At 44.6% G+C, this 23,498-nt stretch overlaps 1 protein-coding gene and 1 long non-coding RNA gene across 5 annotated transcripts in view; one reads left to right on the top strand and one right to left on the bottom strand.

The window, feature by feature from the left end:
* LOC147121032 (uncharacterized) overlaps positions 1–23,498 on the bottom strand; it is a 130,432-nt gene that overhangs the window by 28,266 nt on the left and 78,668 nt on the right. The gene's annotated exons all lie outside the window — the stretch shown is intronic.
* The window catches only part of LOC147121033 (forkhead box protein N2-like), a 77,759-nt gene that overhangs the window by 23,772 nt on the left and 30,489 nt on the right, over positions 1–23,498 (top strand). For all 3 annotated transcript variants that reach the window (XM_085980362.1, XM_085980359.1, XM_085980360.1), the window contains one exon: positions 15,779–15,906. In XM_085980362.1, the coding sequence (XP_085836488.1) occupies positions 15,779–15,906 (128 nt within the window). The remainder of the gene's footprint in view (positions 1–15,778; positions 15,907–23,498) is intronic.

The following is a 23,498-nucleotide window of genomic DNA, read 5'->3' as shown; positions in this document are numbered from 1 at the left end:
TTTGTGACCTGCCGGTAATATAATACATGACTGTGATCTGGCTTAACTGGATAAGAGTATTAACGCTTGTAGGCAAATCACGTGCTTCCTGTTTGTCAAAATTTGTTCTTGATTCAGGCCATATAGAGAACAACTTCATGTAAATGCAGTGACGAGACGCGCATTTAGGAACATGCGGATACTGCTGTTAGTGTTGTATGAATTTTTTACTCGTCCCCTTCCCCAGTAAAAACACTTCTTCATCCAGCAATATGAATTACACACCGACTTTTCTCCCAATTTTAGAATGTTCCTGACCTTCATATTTGTACACCTGATACAATAATGAGCTGCAAGAATACGGGCCTTAACAGTATAACTGTGTGTCAATCAGTGAGAGTATGTATCTTATAGTGTAACCATATGCCAGTTGGTGGCTAGATCTGAGATGAGGATCTTGCAGTGTAACGGTGCGTCAATCAGTAACCAGGCCGATGGGAATAAGGGTCTTCACACCCAAGTTAAATCACAGTTTGCATTATGTGTAAACAAAACAACATTTGATTAGCACAAAGTTTGTTGTGTAACTTGTTTATATTAATGATTGTGACTAGCAATAAATGGGGTTAGACCAAGATAGGGTCTTTTCCTTAGGATAAAATGGAGCAGTTGCATCTCACTGGGCAGAAAAGTGATTGTGATGGACAGTTTAAAATTGCAAGATCCGTTACCAGTAGCAACAGCTTAATTCAGCAGTGTATTAGACTATGAATCTGCTGTTTTATTTCTGATGACCCTGACTTTGAAGAGTTTAAATGTTGTGATGAGCGTCTCTTCGAAGGCTGTGCTATTTGTGACAGGCTTGTTCTCTGCTACTGTGTTGAGGACTGTGGAGCATTGTTTATACAAGCTGCAGTAAAGTGTGATGTTTCCACAAAGTTTCTAAAGCATGTAGGTGTGCACTTACTGTTCAATACAAATCTCTGCTCTGGTCTCTGGGGAGGAAATATCTGTTTACCGAAAACCATCTTAAAGAGACAGAATCACTGGGCAAGGAAATGAAAAACCAAAACCATTTCAGTCCTGTCACTACTTTCAACACTGTGCAGTTTTCTGTGCATGGTTTTGTTTGAGGGTCAGTTTCTGTCTTGAGAGATTTTCTTCTCTTCCTCGTGGTAGTCAAGATCAGAGAAATGTTAGTGAGATTTATGATCAGAAAGACTTGAGACTGACCACAAACCCATTTAAACAAATAAAGCTATATTTACTTTTAGAAGAGAGAGAAGTCCAAATTGGTTGCAGTTTTAAATGAGTGAGAATTGAGGGTATGCTTCCTCTTGTATGGCTCTCTCCGCACCATCTCTGGCCGGGGTGGGGGGTTGACTGGTTCGCAGCCTATCACCAATACCACTTTGAAGCTGGATACTAAGGGGGGTGTCATTGGCTATCGAGAGTGGCGTATGGTAACTCCTTATGTGGTCTTCCTACAAGGATAAACTTGAGTTTCACATGGCACTTGCCCATGGTGGGACAGTTGTGAGCAGGGATACTAGGTTACATTCTACAACTCTGTGCCACACAAGTTGACATACACTGCACCTGAAACCGTGCTGACTGTTGTTTAGGAGAAGTGATTTTTTTTAACAATTATTTGAATTGTGTTTCTAAAATTCACTGTGAAACATAGATTGAGCGGTTTGGGAGAGAGAGAGAGAGAGAGAATATAACTGGATACTGAAATATGGGGGGAGGGGTGACCAAAAGCAAGTTTGAGGTAGGTTGTGAGGATACCTTTTTGAAGGAGGGGAGAGAGGTAGCAAGGTAGAGGGGCTTAAGGAGAGCTTCATGGCTGAAGGCTCTGCAGCCATTAGTAGAGCGAAGAGGAGGGATGCTAATGAGGCGAAAATAGAAAGTGTGGAGGGAGAGTACAGGAACATGGGTTGTAGGGAGAGGGGGAAGCAATCAAGGGACTTGTAGGTGAGGACAGAGATTTTGAAATTGCCGTGTAGGCACAAAAGGAGCCAGGGATGGTCTAACTTCCAGAATTAGCTGTGATCAAATCTATTTGTGGATTCTGGCGATGTGGTTGCTTTTACTAGCATAGCCTTCTCGCTGTCTATTACTGCTGAGTTAGTCGATTCTAGCTGGTGCACTACAGTTGGCTTCAGTGCCCAGTTTCTGATCCCGTTCTAGTGATCCCTACTGGAAAGTGTGCATACATGAGCATTAGGTGAGAATGGGATTTGGCTTGGCTGTGATGCCCCCAGACACAAATACTGTAAGTAGCGCATCAGCTTGGTCATACAGGTTGAGCGTCCCAAATCCAGCAACCTCGGGACCGAGGCCGAGCCGGTTTTGGGGTTTTTCCGGACTTCGGAACGTGTTTCTGATGTCCGGAAACGCCCAAACCCAGGTTGCGATATTTCCGGACTTCGGACATCAGAAACCCGTGCCGAGTCCAGAAATGCCTGGGCCCAGGTTGCGCTATTTCCGGTTTTTGGTAAGCCTCCCTCAGGGTGTCCAGATTCCGGAACATTTTACAGATTCTGGACCCCTGCCACCAATCGTCCCGGATTCTGGAACTCCGGATTTGGGATGCTCAACCTGTACTTGAAGAATGATCAACTGTGCAGGTACTGGAAGGTGACGAGCATCTCTGCACCTCAGCCAGTACATTCAGGAAAGAAGGGGAGAAAATTGGCAAATTAAAAGATACCACCATCATGAAAGTGCTTTACAAATATATTTTATTTGTTCACAAACATATGATACGTAAATCCCGTAAATCAGTTAATCACCTTGAAACACATATCACTTGTGTGTTTGTCGTAATGAAAATTAAGTACAGTTCTCCCTCACTGAAATAAAAAAAACTTTGCCAAACTTTCTTTCATGAAAGCAGTACCCCCTTAAAGACCTTTTTAATCCCAACTGTGCATCTGGTGGTTGTTGTTATATTTCACTAACAGAAAGTCAGTCCTATCCCCCAATTTTAATTTTGAATGACTGGAGTTCTAACTCACTGTAATTTCTTCCTCTCTGTAATCTCTGTGAGAGGAAACACTCCGCCTTATTCCCTATTATACCCCTTCAGTATTACTGAGCTGCTTCCAATGGTATATCAAATCTGTTCCATTTATACTGTGGGCCAAATTCAGTCACCACTGGAAACATTGCACGTGTGAGATTCAAGCACATCCAGTTTGTCCTTTGTCACAAATATACCTTTACACATATGCAAGGATCATGCCAGTCTGTCTACAGACAGTGCCCAAATTGACACTATACATCAATGTGTGATCAACACATACCATTGATATTTGCCAGAGATGACAGCTTGGATTGGAGGCAGGAAGTGAAACTCATGTTTCAGGAGGCTCTCATTGCCACCAACTGCAAGCATGTTGGTTGATTACACTGTAGGGTTCCTGGATCCCCTGCCATTGGAGGGATTGGTTTATCTGTTTCCGGTAACAGAGATCAGAGTGGGACTGTTGCATAACTCCACTCCACCAGTAAGTTACAGCAGCTGCAACATAAGGATTTTTATCTCTTATATGAAGTATTGGCTGCTGATCAGTCTTCTAGGAGTTAATCAGAGGTTTGTAACAAAAACAGAAAATGTTGGAAATACACAGCAGGTTTGTTGGCACCTGAATGACGACGACAGATTAACATTTCAGGTAAAAACCTTTCATTTAGAACTAATAGTTCTAATAAAGTTTTTTTTACTTGAAACACTCACCTGTCTTTTCTCATTCAGATGTCAATGGACCTGCTTTGTATTTCTGACATTCCCTGCTTTTTGGTTTATCGCATATGTTTAGTCCAGTTATACTCGCTACATTACAACAATTATAAACTTTATGGACTGTGATCATACCATATCTATGATGCATCAACACAGTACTCATGCCAATCTCTGCCTAGTGATCAATGTTCCTCTGTGACTATCACTTTCAGAGCTCAAACTCAACAGCATTTTGGATTGACATCAGTACATTTGTACATCAATAACTAAGGTCATGTGCCTGGTTTGATACCCAACGGATCATATGGGACCAACGACATGGGTAGGAAGAGGGATGAGGTCCTGCAGCAAGAATTTAGGGAGCTAGGTAGCAGATTGAAGAGCAGGACCTCAAAGGTTGTAATCTCTGGATTACTCCTGGTGCCACGTGCTAGTGAGTATAGGAATAGGAGGATAGAGCAGATGAATGCGTGGCTAAAGAGTTGGTGCAGGAGGGAGGGCTTTAGTTTCCTGGATCACTGGGTCTGCTTCTGGGGAAGGTGGGACTTGTACAAGTCGGACGGGTTGCACCTGAACCAGAACGGGACAAATATCCTTGCGGGGAGGTTTGCTAGCACTGTTGGGGGGGTTTAAACTAACTTGGCAGGGGGATGGGATACAGAGTGGAGCTATAATAGGGGGTGATGTACAGCCAAATATAGAGGAAAAAACAAGTCCGCTTGGAAGGCAGAGCAAATATGTAACGGCACAAGGGAGTAGGGCAAGGCTGGATGGCATTTATTTTAATGCAAGGAGTCTTGCGAATAAGGTGGATGAACTGAAGGTGTTGATGAACACATGGGAGTATGATATTGTTGCTATCACGGAGACATGGTTGAGGGAGGGGCAAGACTGGCAGCTCAATATTCCGGGGTATAGCATCTTCAGGCGAGACCGGGGGGGGGGGGGGGGGGGGTAAAAGAGGAGGGGGTGTCGCAATATTAATTAAGGAGTCAATTACTGCTGTAAGGAGGGATTATATATTAACAGGTTCCTCTAATGAGGCCATATGGGTAGAACTTAAAAACAAAAAGGGGGCAAGCACTTTGCTGGGAGTGTACTATAGGCCCCCAAACAGTCAGGGGGAGATAGAGGAACAGATATGTAGGCAAATCTCAGAGAAATGTGCAAATAATAGGGTAATAATAGTGGGGGATTTCAACTTGCCCAATATTAACTGGGATAGTCAGAGTGTGAAAGGCTTAGAGGGTGCAGAATTCTTAAAGTGCATCCAGGAGAGCTTTTTGAGCCAGCATGTAGAAATTCCTACAAGAGAGGGGGCAGTACTGGACCTAATTCTAGGGAATGTGGCCGGGCAAGTGGTAGAAGTGTTAGTAGGTGAGCACTTTGGTGACTGTGACCATAATTCGGTGAGATTTAAGGTAGTCATGGAAAAGGACAGAGATGGACCGGAAATTAAGGTTCTAAATTGGGGGAAGGCCGATTTTAATATGATAAGGCAGGATCTGACCAAAGTGGACTGGGATCAGCTACTTGTAGGAAAATCCGCATCGGAGCAATGGGAGTCTTTCAGAAAGGAAATTGAGAGAGTACAATGGCAACATGTTCCCGTAAAGGTCAAGGGTGGGACCAACAAGCCCAGGGAACCTTGGATGTCAAGGGATATACGAGAATGGATTAGGGAAAAAAGGGAGGCTTTTGGCAGATACAAAGGACTAAAGACAGAGGAAGCCCTAGAGGAGTATAAAAAGTGCAGGGGGATACTTAAAAATGAAATTAGGAGAGCGAGGAGGGGCCATGAAATAACACTGGCGAGCAAAATAAAGGAAAATCCTAAGGTGTTTTATAAGTATATTAAGGGCAAGAGGATAACTAGGGAAAGAGTAGGGCCCATTAGGAACCAAAGTGGCAATGTGTGTGTGGAGCCAGAAGATGTAGATGGGGTTTTAAATGAATTTTTTGCATCTGTGTTCACTATGGAGAAGGACGATGTAGACATAGAAATCGGGCAGGGGGACTGTGATATACTTGAACATATTAGCATCGAGAGGGAGGAGGTACTAGCGGTTTTAGCAGGCTTAAAAGTGGATAAATCCCCAGGCCCGGACGAGATGTATCCTAGGCTGCTGTGTGAGGCAAAGGAGGAGATTGCAGGGGCTCTGACACAAATTTTCAGAACCTCTCTGGCCACAGGGGATGTGCCAGAGGACTGGAGAACAGCTAACAGTACCATTATTCAAGAAGGGTAGTAGGGATAAACCAGGGAATTACAGGCCAGTGAGCCTAACATCAGTGGTAGGGAAATTATTGGAAAAAATTCTGAGGGACAGAATTAGTCTCCACTTGGAGAGGCAAGGATTAATCAGGGATAGTCAGCATAGCTTTGTCAAGGGAAGATCATGTCTGACCAATTTGATTGAATTTTTCGAGGGGGTGACTATGTGTGTGGATGAGGGTAGTGCAGTGGATGTGGTATACATGGATTTCACAGAATCACAGAAACCCCACAGTGCAGATAGAGGCCATTTCGGCCCATCGAGCCTGCACCGACACATATCCCACCCGATCCCGTAACCCCACATATTTAATCCCCCTAACACTAAGGGTCAATTTATCATAGCCAATCAACCTAACCCACACATTTTTGGACTGTGGGAGGAAACCGGAGCACCCGGAGGAAACCCACGCAAACACAGGGAGAATGTGCAAACTCCACACAGACAGTCACCCGAGGCCGGATTTGAACCCGGGTCCCTGGCGCTGTGAGGCAACAGTATACATGGATTTCAGTAAGGCTTTCGATAAAGTCCCGCATAGGAGACTGGTCAAGAAGGTAAGAGCCCATGGGATCCAGGGTGCCTTGGCACATTGGATCCAAAACTGGCTTAGTGGCAGAAGGCAGAGGGTGATGGTCGAAGGTTGTTTTTGTGACTGGAAGCCTGTGTCCAGTGGGGTACCGCAGGGATCGGTGCTGGGTCCCTTGCTGTTTGTGGTCTACATTAATGATTTGGATGTGAACGTAAAAGGTATGATCAGTAAGTTCGCAGATGACACGAAAATTGGTGGGGTGGTAAATAGTGAGGAGGGTAGCCTCAGTCTGCAGGACGATATAGATGGGTTGGTCAGATGGGCGGAACAGTGGCAAATGGAATTTAACCCTGAAAAGTGTGAGGTGATGCATTTTGGAGGGACTAACAAGGCAAGGGAATACACAATGAATGGTAAGACCCTAGGAAAGACAGATGATCAGAGGGACCTTGGTGTGCATGTACATGGATCCCTGAAGGCAGCAGAACAGGTGGATAAGGTGGTTAAAAAGGCATATGGGATACTTGCCTTCATTAGCCGAGGCATAGAATATAAGAGCAGGGAGGTTATGATGGAGCTGTACAAAACGCTGGTTCGGCCACAGCTGGAATACTCTGTGCAGTTCTGGTCGCCACACTATAGGAAGGATGTGATTGCTTTGGAGAGGGTGCAGAGGAGATTCACCAGGATGTTACCTGGGCTGGAGCGCTTCAGCTATGAAGAAAGACTGGACAGGCTGGGGTTGTTTTCCTTGGAGCAGAGAAGGCTGAGGGGGGACCTGATTGATGTGTACAAAATTATGAGGGGCATAGATAGGGTAGATAGAAAGGAACTTTTTCCCTTAGTAGAGGGGTCACTAACAAGGGGGCATAGATTCAAGGTAAGGGGCAGCAGGTTTAGAGGGGATTTGAGAAGAACTTTTTCACCCAGAGGGTGGTTGGAATCTGGAACTCACTGCCTGAAAGGGTGGTAGAGGCAGGAACCCTCACAACATTCAAGAAGCATTTGGGTGAGCACTTGAAATGCCATAGCATACAAGGCTACGGACCAAATGCTGGAAAATGGGATTAGATTAGACGGGGCTTGATGGCTGGCACGGACGCGATGGGCCGAAGGGCCTCTTTCTGTGCTGTATAACTCGATGACTCTATATTGCGGTACTGCTGATACACGCTTACTGCATTGTGCTTGCCCGTGGAGAATATTCGTTGTGCAGGCTTTTTTTATTAAACAGACTTCTTGCTAACCTCCATGTATGAAAATGTCTGCAGTATTTAAAATGACTCTTGTCAGCAGACTGGTGGTTTTGTGGTTCAAGCCAGTGACTTAGGCCATTGGTTGGCTCTGCTGTCTTGTGATCATGGTGCTTTAATTCCGGGCACTGCTGTTTTTGTGTGCATCTCTTTTTTCTGCTTTTGACAAAAGGCATTCGATAAGGTGCCACATAAAAGGTTGTTACACAAGATAAGGGCTCATGGGTTTGGGGTAATATATTAGCATGGATAGAGGATTGGTTAACGGACAGAAAACCGAGAGTAGGGATACATTTTCAGGTTGGCAGGCTATAACTAGTGGGGTGCCGCAAGGATCAGTGCATTAGCCTCAAATATTTACAACTATATTAATGACTTAGATGAAGAGACCAAGTATAATGTATCCAAGTTTGCTGACTATACAAAGCTAGGTGGGAAAGTAAGCTGTGAAGAGGACAGAGTCTGCAAAGGGATATAGACAGGTTAAGTGAGTGGGCAGTAAGGTGGCAAATGGAGTATAATGTGGGGAAATGTGAGGTTATTCACTTTGGTAGGAAGAATAGAAAAACAGAATATTTTTAAATGGTGAGCAACTATTAAATGTTGGTGTTCAGAGAGAGTTCGGTGTTCTTGTACAAGAAACAGAGAGTTAGCAGCAGGTACAGCAAACAATTAGGAAGGCAAATGGCATGTGGCCTTTATTGCAAGGGGGTTGGAGTACAGGAGTAAGGAAGTCTTGCTACAATTGTACAGGGCCTTGGTGAGACCACACCTGGAGTACTGTGCACAGTTTTGGTCTGCTTATCTGAGGAAGGATATACTTGCCCTGGAGACGGTGCAACGAAGGTTCACGCGATTGATTCCTGGGATGAGAGGGTTGTCCTATGAGAGATTGAATGGATTGGGCTATACTGTCTGGAGTTTAGAAGAATGAGAGGTGATTTCATTGAACCATACAAGATTCTGAGGGGGATTGATAAGGTAGACGCTGAGAGATTGTTTCCCCAGGCTGGAGAGTCTTGAACTAGGGGGCATAATCTTAGGATAAGGGGTCGGCCATTTAAGACTGAGATCAGGAGGAATTTCTTTACTCAGGGTTGTGAATCTTTGGAATCCTTGACCCCAAAGGGCTGTGGATGCTGAGTCTTTGAGTATATTCAAGGCTGAGATAAATAGATTTTTGGACTCCAGGGGAATCGAGGGATATGGGGATCGGGCGGGAAAATGGAGTTGAGGTCGAAGATCAGCCATGATCTTATTGAATGGTGGAGCAAGCTCAAGGGGCCGTATGGCCTACTCCTGCTCCTAATTCTTATGTTATGTTCAAATGCTGTGTTGTTCTGCCACCTCCATTCTGGTATACAGTTGACAGTGTGATTGGCAGGGCCTGAATTAACATTGGCTCACTTGAACAAGATCAGTCCAGTTTAGCTGGTGTGTAGTTATTCCAATTGATGCAGCACAGCCGATGACTGCTCATGTTTATTACATTTCCATGTGGCAGGAGCATGATACAATTAAGACCACTTTGTTTCTGCTATGGACCAGTGACTTTAAGCGACTACGAATGTGACTGTCGAGTAGGTTTCTCCTTTCCTTTCCTGAATAGGCTGAGTAATGTGGGACATGGTTTTATGGGCACCAGCCACTCTTTGGTACCTCACTCAAGTGACTATTCTTTATGTATGAGCCTAGGAAATTAATGCTCGATATTCAACTGTTGGGTGCATCACAGCTGACCATAATTCTTTTTTTACTTCAGCAGTGAACATTCCAGCAAAGATCACTGGATAGCAATGAGGAGGGGGAATCCCTGGTTAATATTCTCCTACTCTGCCCATTCTGTATGTATGACACTCAACTGTTCATTTATGCATAGGCATTGTATGAGCAAAGAAAGAAAGAACCTGCATTTACATAGTGCCTTTCATGACCTCAGGCTGTCGAAAGGGCTTTACAACCAATTAATTCCTTTTGAAGTATAGTTACTATTGTAACGTAGGAAAGACGGCAGCCAATTTGCACACAGCATGTTAACACAAACCGCAATGAACCCCAGTTCATCTGGTTTTAGGTATTGGTTCAGAGATAAATGTTGGCCAGGACACTAGAATAACCCCCTGCTCTTCTTCAAATAGTGCCATGGGATCTTTTACATCCACCTGAGAGGATTTGGTTTGACTCAGTATTGCACTGAAGTAACAGCCCAGAGAGTCATTTAACTTGACCATAATTTCTAAGCTGCTTTGGAATGTCACGATTGAACATTGCTTTAGTTGTAGCCAGATTCACTGACTGAAGGAATCAATATTATGTACATCTGGTAGGGAAATGACCAGTTTCATGGCATATGGTATCCACATTCAGGGATATTGTAGATTATATTCTGTATCCCTCTAGAGCATTTCTGGAATGTCCAGATCCCTTCTAGTAATTTTCACAATGTTCGATAACCAGAGCCAATATTAAACTAGAGGCAATCATAAGTCTTTTCTTAAGACTCCTTTCTTGCATAAGAAGCCCAACAAGAGAGGAATCACTACTGGATCTAGTAATGCGAAATGAACCAGAGCAGATAAGAGAAGCAAGTGTGGGGGAACACCTAGGCAATAGCAGTCATAATAAGGTTTAAAATAATGATCAAGAAAGACATAATTAAGACAAAGACCAAAGTAATAGATTGGAAAAACGCTAATTTATGGGGATGAGAATGGAACTTGGGAAGGTAAACTGGAAAAAAAATTTTGACAAAAAGATAGAACAGCAGCGGATGCAGGGTATTGGTGAGACCACACCTTGAGTACTGCGTACAGTTTTGGTCTCATTTAAGGAAGGATATACTTGCATTGGAGGCAGTTCAGAGACGATTCACTAGGTTAATTCCAGAGATGAGGGGGTTGACTTATGAGGAAAGGTTGAGCAGGCTGGGCCTATACTCATTGGAATTTAGGAGAATGAGAGGTGATCTTATTGAAACATATAAGATACTGAGGGGGCTCGACAAGGTAGATGCAGAGAGGATGTTTCCCCTCGTGGGGAAATCTAGAACTCGGGGGCTTAGTTTCAGAATAAAGGGTCGCCCTTTTAGAACCGAGATGAGGAATTTCTTCTCTCGGAGGGTCGTAAATCTGTGGAATTCTTTGCCCCAGAGCGCTGTGAAGGCTGGGTCATTAAATACATTTAAGGTGGAGATAGACAGATTTTTGCAAGATAAGGGAGTGAAGGGTTATGGGGAGCAGGCTGGGAAGTGGCTTTGAGCCCAAGATCAGCCATGATCTTGAATGGCGGAACAGGCTTGAGGGGCCAAGTGGCCTATTCCTGCTCCTATTTCTTATGTTCTTATGAAATATTTAAAACGGTGATCAATAGAGTTCAGGAGAAATATGTTCTGCTAAAAAACAAGAACAAACTAGCCAATAATGAAATACCATGCATGAATAAAGAGATCAGGGTAAAACTGAAACTAAACAAAAAGGCATACACTAAGTACATATAGACAATAAAGGAAAGGATGACAAAAAGGAGAGGTTAGGAAATAAGTCAAAATAACAATTAGGAAAGCAAAGAGGAACTACAAAATTAAATTATCAAGGAATATGAAAAGAAATAGTAAAAGTATTCTACGGACACAAATAAATAACAAAAGAAAAATCAGGATAGGGATAGGGTCACGAAAGGATGCACGAGGTATTGTCAGCGAACTGGCAGAAAGATTGAATCGTTACTTTACCTCAGTATTTATCATTAGAAGAAGAGACCAAAAAAGATATAAAGACATTTAAGGTAGAAAGGGGGGAGATAATTGATAAACTAATCAAACTTAGAGAGGATAAAACTCCTGGTTCGGATGTATTGCATCCACACCATATTAAAGGAAGTTGGGGAAGAGATAGCAGATGCACTATTACATCTATATAATAACAGTTCATTAGAAAAGGGAATAGTGCCAGAGGACTGGCAGACAGCCAATGTTATTCCTATATTTAAAAAGGGAGATAGAACAGGTCCAAGGAACTATAAATCAGTTAGCTTAACGTCAGAGGTAGGCACGATAATGGAATCTTTACACAAAGATATAATAGAAAAACATCTAGAAACCAAAAATATAATACAGGAAACACTCTTTTTACTGGCACCTAAATAACCGGAAATCTCTCTTAGCCAGCAAAATTCAGGAGTAGGTTCAGGTAAGTTTTACTTCATATTAGTGGCCGTGTAACCGGGATTCCTGGATCTGTGGCCGTGTAACCGAGGTTCTTGCACCTGTTGCCATGCAACAGGGACGCCTGGATCTGTGGCCGTGTACAGGGCTCTCGTACCTTAGTAAGTATACCTCTGTAATCCGGACTTACTGATCAACCGGATAAAAGAGTTTCCTGTAGTCAGCACTGATTTCAAAAGGGAAGGTCATGCTTGATCAACCTTATTGAATTATTTGAAGAAGTAACAGAAAGACTAGATAAGGGTAATGTAGTAAACATACTATATTTGGATTTCAAAAGGCCTTTGATAAGGTCACAGCATGTGGAGTCAGGGGACAGGTAGCAGAATGGTTAGCAAACTGGCTACAAAGCAGAAAACAGAGATGGGGTTATGGGCAGATACTCCGACTGGCACAAGGTGGGAAGTGGTGTTCCACAGGGATCGCTGCTGGGACCACTGTTGCTCACAATTTATATTAAAGTTTTGGATTTGGGAATCAGAAGTACAATTTCTAAAATTGCAGATGATACCAAATTGGGGATGTAATTAATACAAAGGAAGAATGCAACAAAATACAACAAGACATTAATAAACTTGTAGAATGGGTGTTTAATTGGCAAATTAATTTGCGTCTGCGCTCACTCGGAGGTCGAACTCCAAACCATCGTAAACACCTTCACCGAAGCATACGAGAGCATGGGCCTTACACTAAACATCCATAAGACAAAGGTCCTCTACCAAGCTGCCCCCCGATTATCAAAATCCACGACAAGGCCTTGGACAACGTGGACCACTTTCCATACCTCGGGAGCCTACTGTCAACAAGGGCAGACGTCGACGACAAAGTCCAACACTGCCTTCAGTGTGCCAGTGCAGCCTTCGGTCGCCTGAGGAAGAGAGTGTTTGAAGACCAGGACCTCAAACCCGGCACTAAGCTCATGGTCTACAGGGCAGCAGTAATACCTGCCCTGCTGTATGCCTCAGAGACATGGATCATGTACAATAGGCACCTCAAAGCACTGGAGAGGTACCACCAACGTTGCCTCCGCAAGATTCTGCAAATCCATTGGCAGGATTGGCGCACCAACGTCAGTGTTCTTGCTCAGGCCAACATCCCCAGCATCGAAGCTCTGACCATGCTCAATCAGCTCCGATGGACGGGTCACATTGTTCACATGCCTGATACGAGACTCCCAAAACAAGCGCTCTACTCGGAGCTCTGGCACGGCAAGAGAGCCCCAGGTGGGCAGAGGAAACGCTTCAAGGACACCCTCAAAGCCTCCTTGAAAAAGTGTAACATCCCCACCAACACCTGGGAATCCCTGGCCCAAGACTGCACAAAGTGGAGGAGAAGCATCCGGGAAGGCGCCGAACACCTCGAGTCTCTTCGCCGGGAGCAAGCGGAAGCCAAGCGCAGGCAGTGCAAGGAGCGCACATCAACCCAAGCACCCAACCCACCCGCCCCTTCAACCACCGTCTGCCCCACCTGTGATAGAGACTAGGTCCCGCATTGGACTAATCAGTCATCTGCGAGCTCATTTTTAATGTGGAAGCAAGTCATCCTCGGTTCCGAGGGACTGCCTAAGAGAGATAAGAGATAATTTCAATACAGGTAAGACTACCTTTTATCCGAACTTCCGAAAACCGAAACCCTCTAAAAACCGAAGGTTTTTTCGTTCAGCATAAGTCGTGCGCACGACATGACCAGAGTGGCGCACGACTTGCGCTGAGCAGAGGGTCAGCGTAAGTCGTGCGCACGACCCCGACCCCCCGCCGACCCCCCCCCCCCCCGACACCCCTGCCGACCCACCCCCGACAAATTTCCCAGTCTTATAAAATACCTTCCGAAATTTTCCGAAAACCGAAACACGGCTGGTCCTGAGGTTTTCGGATAAAGGATAGTCTACCTGTATAGATAAGTGTGAGGTGGTAGGAAGAATAAAGAGGCCACATACTGCTTGGATAATTAGAGTCTGAATGGAGTAGAGGAGCAAAGGGATCTAGGGGTACAGATACACAAATCACTAAAAGTAGTGACATAGGTTAATAAAGCCATAAAAAAGCAAACCAAGTAGTGGGGTTCATTTCTAGAGGGATAGAATTGAAAAGCAAAGAAATCATGTTAAACTTTTATAGAACTTTGGTTAGACCACACTTGGCGTACTGTGCACAGTTCTGGTCTCCATATTATAAAAATAATAGAGGCATTGGAGAAGCTGCAAATAAGATTCACATGGATGATACTGGAACTGAGAGGATACACTTATCGGGAAAGACTGAACAGGCTGTGGCCTTTTCCTCCAGAAAAGAGTAGGCTGAGGGGTGACCTGATAATGGTCTTTAAGATAATGAAAGATTTTGATAGGGTAGACGTAGAGAAAATGCTTCCACTTGTGGGGGAATGCAAAACTAGAGGTCATAAATATAAGATAGTCATTAATGAATCCAACAGGGAATTCGGGAGAAACTTCTTTACCCAAAGTGGAATAAAAATGTGGAACGTGCTACCACAAGTAGTTGTTGAGGCAAATAGCATAGATGTAAAATAAGGGTCATAAGTCCGTCGCTATCCTTTCTATCTCAAACACAGTACCTTACTCCAGTGTGTAAAAGAATCTCCAACCCCAAGTTCATTATGGGAAAATTCCACTCCCACATTTAGTTACTCAAAGTTTATTGTTAGTAATTACAGCCACTTTGGAGCTTATTGAATGTAAGAGAATGTGTTAATATCAGGTGTATGTTGTCATGTTTGTGCAATAACAGTGCCTCTAGAGAAGTCAACACTTTCAGGAGAGGAGAAATGGAGAGAAAAACTGGCATAGACAATTGGCAAGGAAATAAACAAGAATAATAGCTGAATAATGTGATGAGATATGCTGTGGAAGAGTTACTGAGGCCAGTGCCAACAGGGTATGATGAAATTAGGTCCATTAACCTACAGGATCTTTATTTTGATGATAGCAAAATACTGCAGATGTTGGAAATCCGAAATAACAACAGAAAATGCTGGAAAAACTCAGCAAGTCAGGCAACATCCGTGGAGAGAAATTTGAGTTGACGTTTCGGGTTTGACCCTTCTTCAAAACTGGAGAGAAAAGGAACTAGATCGAAGGCAGGGCTGCGATCGGACAAAAGAATAAAAGAACCAAAAGAAGTAAAAGAGATTAGAAGCTAGACGAGATGGTAATAGGCTGTGATTAGGTGTAAAGTGTACTGGCAGGGCAAAAGATAGCTGCCAGGTGTGAGAGAGAAACAAAAGGAAAGGGGGGGGGGAAAAGGAAAGGAGTGGAAAAATATAAGTGAAAATGAAATAGGGGCCGAGGTTATGATCTGAAATTGTTGAACTCGACATTGAGACCGGAAGGCTGCAGACTGCCTAATCGGAAGATGAGGTGCTGTTCCTCGAGTTTACGTTGAGCTTCCGTGGAACAGTACAAGAGGCCAAGGACGGTGAGGTCCAAGTGGGAATGGAGCGGTGAATTGAAATGACAGGCGACCGGAAGCTCGGGGTCACCCTTACGGACTGAACGGAGGTGTTCCGCAAAGCGGTCACCCAATCTGCGTTTGGTCTCCCCAATGTAGAGGAGACCGCATCGTGAGCAGCGAATACAGTATACTTTATTTTGTTGTTTTGTTCTAAATTGTGAAATATTAGCTGGTTGATGTATGTTATGAATCATAGAATGGTTACAGCACAGAAAGGAGGCCATTCGGCCTGTCGAGTCCGTGCTGGCAATGATATGAAATAAGATTCTGCTCTTTGTGATTTCTCTCTTGACAGACTGTTGGGAAGGGCTCACTGTGGTGTGTAGACCCACAGTACAGGCCAAACCTCTTTCAGGCCCTAATGAAGACTCCATATTATTCAACAACGCAAGTCTTCTACACACCGCCAGCCTCGCCTCCAAGGTAAGCACATCATTCCTATCTGCTCTTTCATAACCTTTTACAGGAAGATTTATGATCTGCCTAGCATTAAGAATAATGCTTTTCCTTCAAAATGTAACCTTTGTGACTTCTCATTAGCTCTGTTGGTAAATTAACTCCCACGTGTGTAACTGAATTATATATACCAAGATGATCCTGGGTTGAATCTGTGCTGAGATGGCCAATCTCTGGACTGTCCAGAATTTGATACCTGATTTGTGCCGATCTCAGCTGGTGCAGTGGTTTACAGGTGATGCAAAGCCGGTCACTAACTAATCTGTGGGGTGTTAAAATCATTTTTGGTATCGACTTCCATAGCAATACTGTGGAAGAGGGGGGGATCAAAGTACAGTATGTGTATTTCTGCAATTCAATGCTCTATAAAGTGGACTCATTTAGGTGACCTGGAACTTGAATTTGCTGTGAAGTGACTTGCTGTAACAGCCTCAAAGTAAACCAGGATATTACCCTTGATACAATATTCTATATTCACATGTCTTAACTATTGCGAAAAGGACTTGAAAGAGCACTGAGGTTTAAAGGCAGTGATTGATTCCACTCCGTCAGGACACAGGAATGATAATAAATGAGCCAGTTGTAGTGTTGCTATGGGAACATATTGGGGTAAAATATGTATATCATCATAAACATGTTTTGTTGCTTGGTAACTAATCATATGTGTGGCATACTGGAATAATCATACTTTTACACCTCTTGTCTGAAAGACTGACACAGTGAGACTTCACTGACTGCAATTTCCAGATATGGGAATTGTGTGGGAATTTTCTTTCACCTTGGGAAGAAAGGGGCATTTCCATTAAAACGTAAACTATTCATTGTCACCAGTTGTGGTTGTTCAGGTACGCTGTTTGATGTGCACAGCATCAGGAATGTGACTGATGGGTGTGGTTGAAAGGTCAATGTTCTGCTGCTGCATAAGAAAAAATTATGTGGCAGACAGTGATTCACTCAAACAACTTCCCAGAATCCATGCTTTCTTCCCCGCCCCCCCCCCCGCCCCAACCCTTGTGGGAAATTGCAGGACATTTGACGGGATTATAGATAATTGTCTGGTTTAGTTATTTATTGTGGGGGGTGGGTAGGGCGGGGGAAGGCAAACAGAAACCTACTTTGATTGCAGATCAGTTCAAAAGAAATTCTGTTCATCTTATGAATTTTTCGGTGCTCCCTGATGGCTCAGTGCAGTACAGAGCCCTATCGAGCAGGAATCTGCTGGGTTAGCCAATACCTGCTGGCACAGAAGTTATGGTGCAATAGTAGGCTGGCCTAAGGAGTCAATGGCCTAGAAATTGGGTTGGGGCGCCAAAGTGGCGCAAAAGTCGCCTGAGCGCAGGATTTAGCGCAGCGTTCGAGGCTTCATCGATCGTCAGATATTCAGTTTCATTGCCCCTCGAGGGACACGGGGCGAGGCTCGAGGCGCTCCGCGTCCCTCTTAGGGCGCTGAAACTGAATATCGCAGCGCAACGTGCCGCAGCGCCACACGCTGCGGCACGGCACGCTGCGGTACTGCAGGCCTTCCTCCCACTGTTAAGGGGGAGGTGCCTGCAACAACGCGATCCCCGCTCGCGAGTGCCGGCAAATGAGTCCGGCACCAAGGAGAAGTGCCGGGCTCTCGGGAAACAGCCGGCAATGTCGCCGTGGGGGGTGTTAGAAGGCCGGGGGGGGGGGGGGGGGGGGTTGCTGGCAGGCGGCCGCCGAAAAAGGCGGCCGCCCCGCACCTCCACCTTAACTTGCGCCGCTGCCGGCACAGTGAGGCCCCGTGAACCAGGCGCGAGTAGCGAACGGCGCAAATGCGGCGTTCGCTACCAAATATCGCGAATGGGGCGCTGCGCACACCGATGACGTCATCGGTGGCGGCGCAGCGCAAAAGGCTAACGCCACCATTATCGCCCCAACTCAATATCGCGGGAGGCGCAGCCAGTGGCGCTACAGCCACTGCCTGCCTCTTTAGGCGCTAACAAGTGGCGCTACTCACCCAATTTCTCCCCCAATGTTCCTTATCATGATAATTATTGAATGACCCCTGCTGGAAAGTGTGGGTGTACGGATATTGGGTGAGGGTGAGTTGCATTGCCCTCTCATGATAAAATAGCTTGCCAACGATAATTGCCTAGGCTCACATAATATTAAGAATGACCACTTGTGCCAGGAACTAGAGGGCTGACATTGGAACTTTATCCCTGCAGCAATTACTTGCCTACAGGAGAGGAGGGAGAATGTCACATGAGGGAATACTTCAATGTAAGCTCAGTGGCTTAGTGTTAGTTTGACACACAATTTCCATTAAAGAACAGAGACAATTCCCCCCATGTAGTGAGACCCCAATCTCACCTAAGGCAATACGGTATGAAGGTGAAGGGCACTATTTCAGTAAGAGGTAAAATGGCAGAGGAAGGTGATCCTGGCTGCTATTGTACACTTCCTGGTAACTGGTGCAGAAGAGCAAGTGATCTATGAATAGGTTGCATGGCTGTTCTCTCAAGGGCAGGAGACTTATTTAAAAAATGTGTATTTATTTTTTTAAATGTGTAGGACAAAGGACTAACTTTAAACAATGAGGTTAAGTTTTTAAGGCGGGATAATGGGATGAATTAGAAGGAGTGCTGACTGTGGAGATTGCTAATGGTGATTCTATTGCATCAATATTTCCTGTCTTGACATGTTGCTTAAGAGAATCTTAAATATTCTTAACTGTTTGCAGCCCAGCAGTTTACTGAAATTGCTTCTTTTTCCATTTTTCTCTCTTCCTGTTCTGACGACATTGCCTTTTAATATGGTCTGGATGTAGCTCCCTCTTCCCAGCCCAGGTGTGCGGAGGCCGAGTGCCCCAGCTGCTGCCCCGGCTAAGATCAGCTAACTTAGCCAGACCAGGAATTGAACTTGTGACGTTCCTGCTCTGTATGGCACAATTTTGCGCTAGGTAGTGTATTTACAAACTGAGTCTACATAGAAGTTACAACACAGAAACAGGCCATTCAGCCCAATCGAGTTTTGGGGAGCCGGACACATTTAGTTCAAATAAAGTAAAATGCTGGAGCCTAGACAAGTGACAATCAGCAGAACAAATCGGGCCATCCTTTTCTTTACTTGTGAGGCTAGACCATCTAACTTCCCCTCTCAGTCCCTTGATCACTGACGTCAACCAATCCCTTTATAGGTGCGCCAGTCATGGTAGCACTCTGAGTCAGAAGGTTGTGAGTTCAAGACCCACTCCAGAGACTTGAGCACAAAAATCTAGGCTAACAATCCAGTGCCGTACTGAGGGAGTGCTGCACTGTCAGAAGTGCCAGCTTTTGGATGAGACGTTAAATTGAGGCCCTGTCTGCTCTGAGGTGGACGTAAAATATCCAGTGGCACTATTTAGAAGAGCAAGGGAGATATCCCCGGTATCCTGGCCAACATTTATCCCTCAATTAACATCACAAAAAATAATTACCTGGTCATTATCACATTGCTGTTTGTGGGAGCTTGCTGTGCGCAAATTGGCTGCCGCATTTCCAACATTACAACAATGACTACAGTGACTACACTTCAAAAAGTACTTCACTGGCTGTAAAGCGCTTTGGGACATCCTGAGGTAGTGAAAGGCGCTATATAAATGTAAGTCTTTTCTTTCTATCCTCTGGCTCGGTCCTTATACTTTTCAAAATCGTACTCCTGAGAAAATTACAATTAACCTTCCAACCAGCCCATTACCAACTTTCCCTTTCTTTCTAAAGTCTCACGTGTGTTTTCTCACATCTCTCTGTTTAAAGCCTCCCAATTAGGCTTTTGCCCCACCCACAGAACCAAGATCGCAGTTCCAATATCATCAACGCTACACTGTGTGGCTGCAACTGAGACTCACTGACCCTGCTGATGTGTTTGATCTCTGCCAGCCCCTTGTTTCTATGCACATCCTTCACTCTTCTGACACTGACCTATTGCTCCTTGGTCCCTTTGTTCCATCATCAGTGGCCACTCATTCAGCCACGACACCCATTCCCCCCTGAACTCCCTTCCTTAGCATCTCACCTTGCCATATCCTCTCTCTGCCTTCAATAGCCTCCTTACGGCTTTTCTTTGTGACTTCTTTTGCCCCTACAAAACCTTTTCTCTTTCTCCTTCCTGCTTCGTGTCTTCTCACTATCCTCAAAGCACTTTTACAGGGCAGTGATGTTTCTCATTACGTAATGAATATTACATAAAAAATGTCAATGGGTGTGGTTAAATACTGATCCTGTATTACAACACCTAGTCTTGGAGTACAGCATGCTACAGATAAGCACAAGCTACTAGAACACCAAAAGCACTTTGGGGCAGCTTGGCATTTTACTCAAATTGGTGCTTTAGTCTGTTGGCTGAAAAACATGGATAAATATGCAGGTGTATTAGACACTGCAGTAAACGAGTGATTTAAAAAAAATATATATTCGTTCCTGGGCTGTGGGTGTCGCTGGCAAGGCCAGCATTTATTGCCCATCCCTAATTGCCTGTGAGAAAGTGGTGGTGAGCCGCCTTCTTGAACCACTGCAGTCCGTGTGGTGAAGGTACTCTCACAGTGCTGTTAGGGATGGGGTTCCAGAATTTTGACCCAGCGACGATGGAGGATCGGCAATATATTTCCAACTCGGGATGCTGTGTGACTTGGAGGGGAACCTGCAGATGATGGTGTTCCCATGCGCCTGCTGCCCTTGTCCTTCTCTGTGCTAGAGGTCACGGGTTTGGGAGGTGTTGCTGAAGAAACCTTGGCGAGTTGCTGCAATGCCTCTTGTAGATGGTACACACTGCAGCCATGGTGCACCGGCGGTGGAGGGAGTGAATGTTTAAGCTGGTGGATGGGGTGCCAGTCAAGTGGGCTGCTTTGTCCTGGATGGTGTCGAGCTTCTTGAGTGTTGTTGGAGCTGCACTCATCCAGGTAAGTGGAGAGTATTCCATCACACTCCTGACTTGTGCCTTGTAGATGGTGGAAAGGCTTTGGTGAGTCAGAAGGTGAGACACTTGTCGCAGAATACCCAGCCTCTAACCTGCTCTTGTAGCCACAATATTTATGTGGCTGGTCCAATTAAATTTCTGGTCAATGGTGACGCCCAGGATGATGTTGGTGGGGGATTTGGCGATAGTAAGAACTTAAGAATTAGGAACAGGAGTAGGTCATACGGCCCCTCGAGCCTGCTCCGCCATTTAATAAGATCATAGCTGATCTTCGACCTCAACTCCACTTTCCTGCCCTATCCCCATATCCCTTAATTCCTCTGGAGTCCAAAAATCTAACTATCTCAGCCTTGAATATATTCAATGACTGAGCATCCACAGCACTTTGGGGCAGAGAATTCCAAAGATTCACAACCCTTTGAGTGAAGAAATTCCTCCTCATCTCAGTCTTAAAAGATCAGCCCCTTATCCCAAGACTATGCCCCCTAGTTCTAATCACTCCAGCCAGGGGAAACAATCTCAGCATTTATCCTATCAATTACCCTCAGAATCTTATGTTTCAATGATCACCCCTCATTCTTCTAAATTCCAGAGAGTATAGGCCCAATCTACTCAATCTCTCATCATAGGACAACCCTCTCATCCCAGGAATCAATCTAGTGAACTTTCGTTTCACCGCCTCCAAGGCAAGTATAACCTTCCTTAAACAAGGAGACCAAAACTGTGCACAATACTCCAGGTGTGGTCTCAGCAGAGCCCTGTACAATTGTAGCAAGACTTCCTTACTCTTGTACTCCAACCCTCTAGCAATAAAAGCCAACATGCCATTTACCTTCCTAATTGCTTGCTGTACCTGCATGCTACCTCTGTGTTTCTTGTACTTGGGCACCGAAATCACTCTGGCAATATTTAATAGTTGCTCACCATTTAAAAAATATTCTGTTTTTCTTTTCTTCCTACCAAAGTGAATAACCTCACATTTCCCCACATTATAGCCCAATCACTTAACCTGTCTATATCCCTTTGCAGGCTCTTTGCATCCTCCTCACATCTTACTTTCCCACCTAGCTTTGTATCGTCAGCAAACGTGGATACATTGCACTTGGTCCCTTCATCTAAGTCATTTAATATAAATTGTAAATAGCTGAGGCCCAAGCACTGATCCTTGTGGCATCCCACTAGTTACATCTGAAAATGACCCGTTTATCCCTACTCTCTGTTTTCAGTCTGTTAACCAATCCTTTATCTATGCTAATACATTACCCCCAACCCCATGTGCCCTATCTTGCTTTACAACCTTTTATGTGGCACCTTATTGAATGCCTTTTGGAAATCCAAATATACGACATCCATTGGTTCCCCTTTATCTACCCTGCTAGTTACATCCTCAAAAAAACTCAAATCATGTTTGACAAATTTATTAACCTTTCATAAAACCATGTTGACGCTGCCTAAACACACTATGATTTTCTGTTCCCTGACCCTGTTACCATTTCCTTAATAATGGATTCCAGCATTTTCCTGCCGACTGGTGTCCGGCAAACTGGCCTGTTTTCTCGCTCCCTCCTTTCTTGAATAGCAGGGTTACATTTGCTACCTTCCAATCTGCTGGGACCGTTCCTGAATCTAGGGAATTTTGGGAGATCACAACTGATGCATCTCTGCAGCCACCTCTTTTAGAACCCTAGGACATAAGCCATCAAGTCCAGGGGATTTGTCGGCTTTTAGTCCCATTAGTTTCTCGAGTACTTTTTCTCTACTGATATTAATTACTTTTAAGTTCTCTCTCTCATTAGTCCCTTGGTTCCCCACTATTTTTGGTACACTTTGTGTCTTCTACTGTGAAGACGGATACAAAATATTTGTTTAAAGTCTCTGCCATTTCCTTGTTCCTCAATATAATTTCTCCTGTCTCAGTCTCTAAGGGACCAAAACTTACTTTTGCTACTCTTTTCCTTTTTACATACTTGTAGAAGCTCTTACAATCTGTTTTTATATTTCTTGCTAATTTACTCTCATTCTATTTTCTCCCTTTTTATCAATTTTTTGGTCATCCTTTGCTGGTTTCTAAAGCTCTCCCAATCCTCAGGCTTACTACTGGTAACGCGTATGCCGCTGGCTGTCAAGAGGCAGTGGTTAGACTCTCTCTTGTTGGAGATAGTCATTGTCCAGCACTTGTGTGGCGCGAATGTTACTTGCCACTTACCAGCCCAAGCCTGAATGTCGTCCAGGTCTTGCTGCATGCGGGTGTGGACTGCTTCATTGTCTGACGAGTTGTGAAGAGAAATGAACACTTTCGAATCATCAGTGAACATCCCCACTTCTGACCTTTATGATGGAGGGAAAGTCATTGATAAAGCAGCTGAAGATGGTTGGGCCTAGGACACTGTCCTAAGGAACTCCTGCAGCGATGTCCTGGAGATGACAGGATTGGCCTCAAACAACCACAACCATCTTCCTTTGTGCTAGGTATGACTCCAGCCAGTGGAGAGTTTCCCCCTTGATTCCCATTGACTTCAATTTTACTAGGGCTCCTTGATGCCACACTCGGTCACATGCTGCCTTGATGTCAAGGGCAGCACTCTCACCTCACCTGGAATTCAGCTCTTTTGTCCATGTTTGAACCAAGGCTGTAATGA

The sequence above is a fragment of the Somniosus microcephalus genome, chromosome 3 (assembly GCF_052327205.1).
Source record: "Somniosus microcephalus isolate GS21.2 chromosome 3, FLI_Smic_1.0, whole genome shotgun sequence".
Classification (NCBI taxonomy): domain Eukaryota; kingdom Metazoa; phylum Chordata; class Chondrichthyes; order Squaliformes; family Somniosidae; genus Somniosus; species Somniosus microcephalus.
The sequence above is the reverse complement of the archived record's forward strand: the minus strand, read 5'-3'. Positions and strand labels throughout refer to the sequence as shown.